The sequence below is a fragment of the Nipponia nippon genome, unplaced genomic scaffold (assembly GCF_047370975.1).
Source record: "Nipponia nippon isolate SJK-2023a ecotype South Korea unplaced genomic scaffold, ASM4737097v1 scaffold_30, whole genome shotgun sequence".
NCBI classification, from domain to species: Eukaryota; Metazoa; Chordata; class Aves; order Pelecaniformes; family Threskiornithidae; genus Nipponia; species Nipponia nippon.
Genome location: NW_028262348.1, coordinates 440,951 through 452,064, shown reverse-complemented (window position 1 = coordinate 452,064; position 11,114 = coordinate 440,951). Strand labels below are relative to the sequence as shown.

General features: G+C 42.3%; 1 protein-coding gene across 3 annotated transcripts; it reads right to left on the bottom strand.

The window, feature by feature from the left end:
* Positions 1–312: 312 nt before the first annotated feature.
* Positions 313–9,900, bottom strand: LOC104011427 (solute carrier family 2, facilitated glucose transporter member 11). 3 transcript variants are annotated; one of them, XM_087768600.1, is made up of 12 exons: positions 9,821–9,900; positions 8,800–8,898; positions 7,888–8,048; positions 6,867–6,991; positions 6,380–6,509; positions 5,619–5,767; positions 5,035–5,222; positions 3,867–3,977; positions 3,199–3,300; positions 2,196–2,271; positions 1,124–1,172; positions 313–708 (listed from the first exon to the last, which is right to left on the bottom strand). In XM_087768600.1, exons 1-12 carry the CDS (start codon positions 9,842–9,844, stop codon positions 489–491), a joined length of 1,434 nt encoding a protein of 477 aa, XP_087624726.1. In that variant the 5' UTR covers positions 9,845–9,900; the 3' UTR covers positions 313–488. The 3 variants fall into 3 exon arrangements, with proteins under 3 accessions (XP_087624726.1, XP_009461945.1, XP_087624727.1); XM_009463670.2 differs by having other exon boundaries at positions 314–708; positions 1,045–1,172; XM_087768601.1 differs by having other exon boundaries at positions 314–708; positions 1,045–1,172; positions 7,944–8,048; positions 9,821–9,861.
* Positions 9,901–11,114: the final 1,214 nt, after the last annotated feature.

The following is an 11,114-nucleotide window of genomic DNA, read 5'->3' as shown; positions in this document are numbered from 1 at the left end:
ACCTGGTATTTGTTCATGCAGTGTTCATGATCAATACCAGGTCCTTTACAGATATCATAAAGAGACGACATGAAAATTGTTTGCAAGAACTATGTTTATGTTTCATCCTCTCTTCATCCTGCTCTTAATCTTGAGCAGAGCTTTCTTACAAAGTAGCAAGCATAGAGACAAATCCTGCTTCTTTAAAATGATAGCAAAGGAGAAAGACTTGAAATAAAATCGATGTGTTACGCCTGAAAATGTTTTCCATGTGCCAATTCTGAGAAGTGTCTGTAGTCACTGATGTCTTCCTGGCACAGAGCTGTTCTAGGAAGGAGCCATTGCCTCTCACCATGAAAAGCAAAGACGAATATAAAATAGGACTACTTGGATTAATGACAAGATATCTGTGGATTACTTTTTGGATTACATTTTATTGAGAAAAGTCCATGTTAAGGTTTAGCTTCCAGTTCGATTTTAAGACAGGGCTTTTTGTCAGTGGAAGTTGCTTATGGTGGCCTATCAGAGCTTGGTGCAGAATGTCTTTTCTTCGGTAGCATTCTTCTCCACAGTCTGATGACATTTCTTCTTAAATCGGCGTGTTTTGAATTCTTCTGTGATTTCGGAGGTTGACTTCCCTTTTGTTTCTGGGAGGAATAGGTAGATGAGAACCGCCGAAATGACCAGGACAGCAATAAAGATGAGGAAGCAAAAAGGACCAAGAAGCATCTGAAGATAAAAATATAAAAAGATGAGTGATTTCCCTGACAATGCTTGCCCCTATAGATTCTTGAAAATTGTTGATTTCTCCCTGTGAAATGAGGAATAAGTTGATTTTATAGAAGGAATACTTATTTATCTTTTCAATCTGTTCTTGAGGCAGCAGAGGATGTCTGAAGTCTAGGGAAGTGTTTTACATAAATGACCCCCATATGCCAGTAGCAATACGGGATTCACAGCTTTGATCATCTACAAGGCATTTCATCCCTCTCCCTGTCCAGACCAGCCTAGAAAACCAGTTTAAATTGATGGAGTCAAAAAGAAGATTTGAATCAAATTACATACAACAGCAAAGGGGAATATCATTCCAGTGAAAGTGAGGCCTAGCCAAATGACGATTCCACCAATTACAAAAGCGGAGGACCTTGTTGAGAGGGTGAAGATCTCATTCATGACAGATGCAACAGCTCCAGCTGAGGAAAAACCAGAAAAAGGCAATAAAAACATTGTTGTAGTTAACCATATTCCTGAAAGTGAGTGAACTGTTGTCACTGGTCAAACGCAGCCCCAGTAAGTCAGGCTACTGTGAGATCATCTAAATTTGGGCAGCACAGCCATCTTTATCTGAACTCCCCTACAGACTTCTCTTACAGTCCACGGAGAGAGATGGACACCCCCGAAGTGCAGTTTCTATCCACCTAAGATGTATAAAACATGGAGATGAATGGCCCTAATGGCCTGTTTCTCTCCATTGCCCATAGGAGACACCTGGGTTCTGCTACCGTGGGAATTCTGTTAGGTTTTCAAGACATTGATCATCCTCATACACAGCCCCTACAATAATAAAGGCTGCCATTTGAATTTGGAGACTGTAATAACTACAAGTAGTGTTTAGTCAGAGAACTTTCGAGTAAATATTGGTCTTAGGTGAGTGAGGTCCTAACAGAGAGGTGTAAGTTTGGTTCTGGCATTGCCAATGTAGGCGATTCAGAGTGACATTAAGAGAGGACGAGAAAGGACAAAGCAATGCTAAGAGACAGACTGTGTGTGCTACCAGGTGTCATTCTTTAATAGAGCAGGATTTTACAGGTGAGTTCAGAAAACTCTGATGTTTTAGAAGAGGCTGCCTCTGCCCTAAGGCAAAGACAGAGATGGGCCAGTTGAGCCTGCATGCACTGAACAGCATTCACCCCCTCCAAAACAAGTCTTAGTGAATTGATTAACAAGTATTTTTTGGCTTGAACCTGTAATCCAGTGAGAGGAAACAGGGTCCTGATTCATCAGGGTCTGAATCATTTCAAATAATTTGTTAAAGAAGTTGTTTCTTGGATCATTAATTCATCCAAAACTTGGGACTCCCTCAATTTCAGTCCATACTAAGCTGTTGATTTTCAAAGATATATTCACACAGTCTAGTTCTACTTCCATACATCCATGGCCTGTGCTTGTCCATATGGTCCAAGGCTTCCTGTTGTTGCTTTTATTGTTGTACTCACCCGGTCCTATTCCGTAGGCAATGATGAATAAAAAGATGAGAATAACACTGCAGTAACGCATCCAGAGGAACTGATCCTAGACAAAGGCGAAAGGAGGGAAGAGAATAAAAATTAATTTTATAGCTGTAGCATGGCTGATCCAAACATATAGGAGAAGCAATATTTATGAAAAAGCCCACGATGCTGGGCTCTGTAGTAGATGCTCACTAGAACTACTTATCTCTCTGTACTGAATACAGCGGAAAGCCAAAAGTAGCCTGCAGTGTCATATCTACGGAGATGAGCTGAACTGCACCCTGGTCTGCAAAACAGGTAACAAATTCCAAGCTAATTATAGCATGGGGAAAATTGTTACTGATTTAACCTAATTATCTTACTGAATTAGACAACTTCCGAGAAATATTTAAATCTCTTATGAACCAGAAGATACCTGTGAAACAGAAAGAAGCTGAAAGTTTATGGGCTTAGACCAAGATTGCAATGCAGTGCAAAACACTGGCGCTACTGAAGCCACGACACTGGGTTCCTCACTACTTTCCACCATCCCGACTGGAAGCAGCTAGAGAGCTGCACTATGTGGGTGGATCACTTGTATCAAGGGTGGAAACTGGTGGTTGTCGGAAGGGTCAGTACACACTGCTTCTGCTGTAGGAGGCATGGGATAGCAAATGGGAAAGGTGACAGCAGGGATGCTCATCTAGGGTTTTAAAGGACAGCAGAACAAGACGCAGTGAGGTTTGGAGCGGTCAGGCAGGCAGAGAGCTGGAGGAAAGCTATGCCAGGCCAATGGTTTCACAAAATGTTTTTCACTGACTGTTTGAAAGCCTGATTAAAAAAGATGAACTACAAGGCAGGACAAAAAAGGCCTTGCAGAGGGGCTATGAGTTTGTATTCAGAAGATATTCTGACCTACTATTTTGGACATGAACGCTAAGGCTGACTATCTGCCACCCTGCACAAAGAATTCTGGTGCAGGTCCACCCCCAGAGAGATATTTGCTTACGCTCAGTAGAAGGCTTGTTTCAAGCAACACCAGTATCAGTGCCATCAGCAAATAACCACCCCACAGGAGTATCCGGCGTCCAAAACGATCAATAATGGAGCTCTGAGGAGTAGAAAAAAATTGCATATAACTGGAAGCATGGCAAAATCCAGCTATCAGCTGTCCAACAAATCAAGCATTCTTCTTGAGTTCTTTTTACTTTAGAGAACTCAAATCTTATTGGTAGCAGGTTTGGTATTTTATTGAGTTCCTTCTAGCCTCTCTAGTGCTGTGAATTACCATTGCTGCCCAGCATTGCAGCTACTTTTTCATAAACACTGTAACCGATGGAAGCATGCTATGATTCCATTTGAATATATATTTATACACAAATATATGGAAATAAGTATATATATTTATGTTTGAATGACATTTCATTTATATCTGTATGAATAAGACAGGGATTTTTATAAGAAATTATGGAGAATGAAGGTGGGAAGAAAGATGTAAAAGGTGGGACAAAATCTGGAGGGGATGGTAACAACCGCTTTACAGATTTATGCAGTGCCACAGAAAAATTCTTTAGTTCACAAAGAGTAGATTCATTTTCTTTGAGGAAGAATAGACTCAACTCACATGTACTTGTGAGTTGTAACTCTTAAAGCCCCAGAAAGGTCTGACTTACTTACACAGAAGATTATAGAGATGAGCTCAGAGATGGCAACACCTAGAGATACATATGGGATGATGCTTTCCTGCAGGTTGGCTGTCTGAAAAATTTCTGAGGTGTAAAAGGTGATCTGGGGAATAAGAAACATTTTAAAAATGAAGCATAGTCAATAGATGTGATATGTGCTTATCCAGCATCACTTTGAACTAGATTTGTCATCACTGCAAAAGCAACAGTACATTATTGGGGTTTAGTGGAGGTGACATACCTGCTTGAGATGTGAAAAATCAAAAGGTTCATGGAGATGAAGAAAAGGGATTTGAAAGCCCAGAAAAAAAAGGAGTTGAAAGGAGCATACTGCCTGTAATATATGGGAAAAAGATGTTCTGGCAAAGAGGAAGAGGAAAGGGACAAGACAGGGAGTGAGGAAAAAGAAAAGCAAATGTCAGTCATAGCAGACCATACATCGTCATACAAACAGTTGATTCTGTCGCCCTTTTCCAGTTGCTAAGCAGAAGCTGCTCATCTGCGAGGTCCCTGATGGACTGGGCACCATTTCCCTGTCAGCAGAGTGCAGAGGTGCCGTCTCTGCCCACGTTGCTGGGAACTGTAATGAACAAGCTCCAACAGAGGCACAGGCTTAAGCAAGGCTTATGGAAAGAGACCCATAGGCAAGTGATAAAAATGACATCCAGGGGAATGACTATTAGCTTGGGCTGTATTGGGCTCAGCCTCTTTGTGTGCGGAAACAACTGGAAGGAAACGGCTTAATGGATAAATCTCCATTGTCAAATGGAATGAAAGTTGGGTGGCGATAGCTGGCCATCTGCTGCTGCAGAAGTCAAAGAAAGTGGAGATGGAAGTCTAGATAAATAGATCTCTGGGTTGTAGCAAGCCTTGGAGTATTTATAACCCTTTCTCCTACAGAGTCTTTGGTAATACCACCAGGGGAATGAAAGCAACAGTGCCCTTGCAGGAACTTCTGCTGAGCTGAATCTCTTGTATTCCCATCCCAGAAGTTCCCTTAAAGGTATGAAGAATCCTAGTGATGATACCACAGAGCTTCACAGGCAGCGGGCTCTGTGGGAGAAGGAGGAGTGTAGATCCAGAGGAAAGCGACAAGTTGGAATTGTGGTACGTCGGTTCCTTAACAGTAGATCTAAGCATGGAAATAGAGTATACTCAACTGCACTCAGGCCACAGAGCTGTAGACTCAGCAAAAGGAGGAGCATGGTACTCAGCTGCGGATATATGGATGGTTCTTTCAGCACCTCTAGGACATTCATGATTTTAGTGCCTTTTGTTACAGCCTTTTCCTTCATCAAGTCATCAAACTCTGTGTGATAATTCCCTTCTCCCCAGAGTTGCTTCATGGCTACAGAAAAGACAGAACGAAGCATAGTCCTCCATCATCTGATCCGCTCAGTTCTGTGTTTTTCAACTTTTAATGACATTTGCAACATTTGCAGTTCAGTCCATGCTTTGATTCACCAGTCACTGAGCAAAGAACTAGCACGTGGCTTACTGGAACATCCTGAAACTGCCCTGGAAAATGGCTTTCAACTTGCTGTAGGGGTAGATCTTAGAGACTTGTGATGACTCCTTTTAGTCTGGAGTAATATAATTCAATGCTACGATCTCTACAAGATCTTTAATCGTGTAATTATCAAGAAATCTGTAGTTGGCTAATAGAACAGCCAATTCCCTGTATTAGGTTCACTTTCCCCAGAGTTATGGTTTAACAAATTAAGGATCTAAAGTTTTATTTTACCTTTCAAGCAACCGGCCTTGTCTCCTTTTTGCAGCAAGAGATAGGAAGGGGACTCGGGAAAGAATGGCAAAAAGAGCAGTTGAATCAATGCCACCAACCCAGAGAAGGACAATAGCACATTCCACATGTCTTCTGTTCCTAGAAGATCTCTGTGAAAGCACATTAGAGTGTATTTATCATCCAGTATAATTACAGTCTATAACTAGTTTGGTATTTTCTAGATCCTAGACCAGCTAAAGAGACACAATATACACACAGACCTTGAAAAGATAAATTGAGATAGGAGATGGTTAGGCTAGGGAAAGGAAAATAGACCAATACTTTATTTTTACTGCAAGACTGAGATTTTTCTTGTAATTTGAATATTTTCTAAAGATCAGTGGAGTTTGAATATTCCCACAACAGCTCTCTGAACCAATACTGCAATTCTGCATGTTACTAAGAAATTAGTAGAGATTTCAGATCTCAAAAGTTTACTAAGAGTGTTTACATACAATCTTCTCTTATTAACTTCAGCAGAGAGACCACACCTCCAGAGCTGACTCGTACTTTCTCAAGAGGAGGGCCTTTCTCTCCTCGGTGAATGACAAAGGAACATCAGGGGCTGGTAGGGGGTAGGTTCTTTTTTTGCCAGCTGTAGTTAAGCAAAGTAAACCCCCACCCTTAGTGCATGTCTGTTTCTAGGACTGGGAGAACAACACTTTCCTGCCATACAGAAGCAAATAAATAGAAAATAGGATGAGAAGGAGTAGCACAAGTACCGTAATCCAAGAATTCTTGCTACAGCTTTTCCGAGTGCAAGAAACACAGAGGAGGTCACATTTACAAATCCACGAAACTTCTTAGGTGAGATCTCTCCAGCATACTGAACATGGGCATTCATATGTATTCCTAAAGTGAAGAGGACACGAGAGAGCTAAAGCTATAGAAAGCACGAGAGCGGGTCCCTTTTCATTTCACCTTCAGCCAAAGGTAGCTCTCTCCTCTCTCTTCTGACCTGTTTGCTATATGTCCTCCACAATAATAGGCTGAAAAGGTACCTTTCACTTTAAGCAATACATTCAGCTAATCCATCAGATCTCTCTCTCAACCAGACCTCTTGAAGGCAAAGGACAGCTCATCTTACCTTTTCCCAATCTGTTCCTTGTTCCACTGGGGTTACTGTGCATGCCCGGGTACTCCCAGCAGGAAGAGTTCTGTATCCACCCCAAAGAAGTCACATTAACATGGAGTAGTGGGGAGTCCTACCAGCACCGATGCCCTCGAGGAAGCGCCCAATCAGGATCATCTCAAAGGATTTGGCTCTCCTACTGAAGCCAGTGTGCAGCGTGGCTACTATTAGGACCACATCGTTGAACAGCAGACATTTCTTCCTGCAGCAGCAAACAACACATGGGTATCATCCATGTTTTACTTTTTCATCTTTAACTAATGTCTGCCTGTTCTCCTCTGGATTTACAGACCAAGCCATGGCCATGTTTAAATCCATTGTGTATGAGACAACCATATCTGATTAAGAAAAGGCATGATGTCTTCGCAGGGGAGCGGAAAGGGAGAAGCTAGATTCCTCTTTTCCGTGCTAACACTACGTGGGCACACCATGAGGCTGAAGGAAATTCCTGCAGAACAAATACTGATAAGGACTGATCTTTTTCACTTCTTTCCTGGGGGTGAGGCTGCCATCTCAAACACTGCCTTTGTCCCCAGAACAAGGGGACAGCTTCGCTGAGAACTTGGGTCACTGCCCACCTCAAGCTAGAGAGGCTTGTCCTTTATGGCCACCCTCAAAGGGAGGCTCTGAATGTGCCTGAGAGACTTCTGCTTCTCTGACGCCCGAGGGACGAAACTCTGATTATTCTTACAGAGGAATGAACCTGCACAATTTTTTTAAAGGCTGTGATCAATTAAAAAAAAAAAAAAGCAAAAAAAAAAAAGCTTTTGCCTACAGAATCTCTGTCTGCTTCTGCACTACTGCAGTGTTGTTGAGCTCCCTAGGACATTACTGCCCAGTAAAGACATGCCGGAGATTCATTTTTTACTAAAATTTCAGCAAAAATACAGAAATTCTGTAGCACCAAAAACTGTGACAAGGGAATCAGAAATAGTTGCATATTCTTGTCTCTCAGCTAGGTGTAGTTATACGTGCGGAGTAAATTCTGCACCAGAAGGGGGCAGTGAGAATTCTGACATCCATTATATGAGGTGACTAATAATTAATTGCTTCCCTTGCTGCAGCCCTGATTACTGAGCTGTTGGGGAATGTACTTACTTTCCATATTTTGCAGTCAGGTACCCACTACACAGACACCCTATCATTCCACCTACACAGTACATAGACACGATGAGGGACCACAACAATGTGAGCGTCTCCTGATGCAGCACAGAACCATACCGCTCCAGCCAGGTTTCGTTGATAAACTTCTGAATGTACTGGGACAGAAAAAGAGATTTTCATTCCACTAAGGCACTAATCACAATAGTTCTTCGTTATGTTTACAGCTTAAAAAAATCAGATTAATAGTCATTACTAAAAGCATGTCTATGGGACTGTTGTTTGCAAATTAGGATTGATATTTCCTCTCATACAACCTAATCGTGTAAAAGAATCTTTCAAAAATTAATTATACGCTTTAGTCTGTTGACTCCTGGCTCTCCTACGCCAAAATATTGGGACCATTTCTTGATTCTTGTGAAGCGCAAATGTTCTTGAGTGCAAGCAGAGGATAGAAAGAGAAAAGGGCTGAACTGAAGGTTAAGACTCAATCAGCTAGTTATTAACCTTTTTCTCCATGGCACAATCTTTAAAGAGGGCGCTTCAATATGTTGTTTCCACACACTGTTCATTTTTCATTTTAGAGATGTTAGAGAGGTTTTATAAAAGGAAAAAAAAATAGTTTAAGGAGCCACTGAAACTTCCATTGTCCCTCTGTTCAGCTATAGGCCACAGCAGGAATAGTGTTGCCTTTCCAGTTTTTTCAGCCATTCTGATATTCTGTGGGAAGTTGCCTTTGGAGTACAGCCCCTAACGTTCATGCAGACTCCGTTGACAGCATAGGACTGGAAAGAGCTGGGAGTAAACTCACATGGCAACACCCAACAGATTTTTAGAGCACCTTCAAAGTGTAAGGCCTAGTCCCGTGGCGAACAGTTACAGATGTGGTTTTATGAAGGCTTTGCTTACCGGAGAAGCATAATTGATCACAGATATTTGAAAACCAGACAAGTGGGTTCCACCGATTCCTAGCACCATAATCATTAGCAATAGCTTCCGGTATTGAACCTGCCGAAGATGATGAAACACTTCTTAAGTTCCTGATGCCAGCAGGGCTTTCAGACCATGAGTTAATTTATGAGATCGTATAGCTTCACATTTCTATGATTAAGAAGCCTTTAAAATGCAAAAGCTCGTTTTGAATTTTTCAATAATCAAGCAAAATTGCTGGGAAATTGTTAAGATACAAATCTGCACGTTCCTTTATGTTCCTCTCCTGGTTATTAGCAGCCTGAAAAGATGCAGTCTCTAATTCTGTTAGTTCTGCTAGCCACAGAAATAAAAAAAAAAAAAATCATAAAAGCCTTGTTCAGGTAGTTTGTGTTTGCTTTTGTACTAGTAAGAAGCTACAGCTTTCTTGAATCTCTTTTTCCTTCAACTTTGCCTCCTCAGAGGCTTTGTTCTCTTTGTTTCCAGAGATTAATCAAGTCTGTCCTCTTAAAACGCTTTTATTATCCCCATAGAAAACTGCATCTTTAGAGCCCCTGCTTGAATGACTCCTGTCTGAAATGCTGTGTTTCCATGATGCACGCTAGATTTAGAGCACTCTTCGCAAGCACGTATGTTTTCAGGCCACACTCTGAACAGATGAGTATCCTCAAATACCCTTGAGAGTGCAGGACAGTAGAGTGGGAGGGTTTTTTCTGCTTTCTCTTTTTCATTGCTACTATTTTCTCTATCTTCCTCGAAATGCCTATTCTTTCCTGGTTTCCCAGGTCCTCTTTTAAACCTCTCACTCTTTTGCATTTCTAATATATTTTCTGGAGATGCCGTGTAGTCAGTCATATTGCCGAATCAGTGTTGTCCGCAGCACGTACTCTCTTGCTCATTTTTGTTAGAAGAAAGACTGTTTGATTCCCTTTGCTGTAATCGTTAAAGATCGTGCTGCTGTTAGTGACTAGGGCTAGAAGACAAGAATTTGGATACTCACCAGGTCTGAGAGGAAACCAGCCATTTCCCCTTGAAAACCTGCCTGCTCTGAGAGCCCTTGTCAAGTCTGTCAGATGAGAGATACGCTTCCCATGCTTAGATTATAAGAAGTTGGGATCATAGCACAGAAGTTAAACTCTAACTATGTAGCTTTTAGTGACTTGTGTCCTCCTCCAGCACTGGTCAGGGACTCTTCTTGCTGGTTTAATTATTCTAAGACCAGATATGCCAAGCCGATTACAACACGGGTAAATATTTATCCTTCTTGTATTGGGAGCGCAGCCCCTTATAGCCGCACTGCTAAAACGAGCGCATGCTCCGGCTGCGTGGGGAGTCGGGCGGTGCTGCCGCCTTCCCTTCAGGGGAACGGAGCCCCTCTTCCCCTCTCTGACGTGGCTCTGCTTAGGCAGGTGTGTTTTCCTCCTCTCTGGTCTACTAGAGATAAGCCACTTCCTATCGTAGCTGAGCTGTAATGCCTGTCTTCTTGCATGCTATAAAATTTTCAGTTGCTTGAAGTGATTTGAACAATTTCCCAATTGCAGGACATGAAGTATCTGAATATGGGCATGCAGAAGGAGCCTGGTCCTTGCTAACACCCAGTTTTCACAGAGGGCCACGCTGTTTCCAGAACCACTCGGAAGCCTCACTATTACCTTTCTATAAGAATGCAGGTGGCCTAGTCTGTGCCAGAGCAGGATGCTCGTTCTGTTCTGGCTTGAGAGTTGATTTTAAGAAGTATTTTCACCTTAAAAAAATTGATTTTGAATCAACTGAAGACTTGACTATTTACAAGGAGTGTAAGTTAATTCTTGCTTCCTTCAGGCTGCTATGTATTACACGTAACATTTTGTACTGCACTGAATACAACACAGTTCACTCTATACTACAAGGTTTAACTGTCCCCGGTGAGTGCCGAAAGGGGAGGAAGGAAGGTGGGGTTACAGCTCTGAAGGCAGCAGAAGCTTTCCTCAGGAGCACGGTGGAAGGACCGACATCCCTCCCACAGTTTGCTTCTCACGTCAGAGCGGCTGAGAGCAGCCCCATGCTGTTCTTTGAGCTGACGATGGGAAGCGTGGCTGCTGGAAGGAGGGACGCACATGGCAGCGCTGGGTCTTTCTGAGGGAGTTTTTAAACACTCTGTCTGTGGCCAGATTTTAACACCTGGTTGACCAAAGGGTCCCTGCAGGGCCCTGTTCCTCCTGTTGTCTCTCTTTCTCCCAGAATACTCATACTGCTGTCTCATTTCTATCTGGCCTCACACTTTTGTTCAGTGCTGTAATATGGAAAAAGCAAGA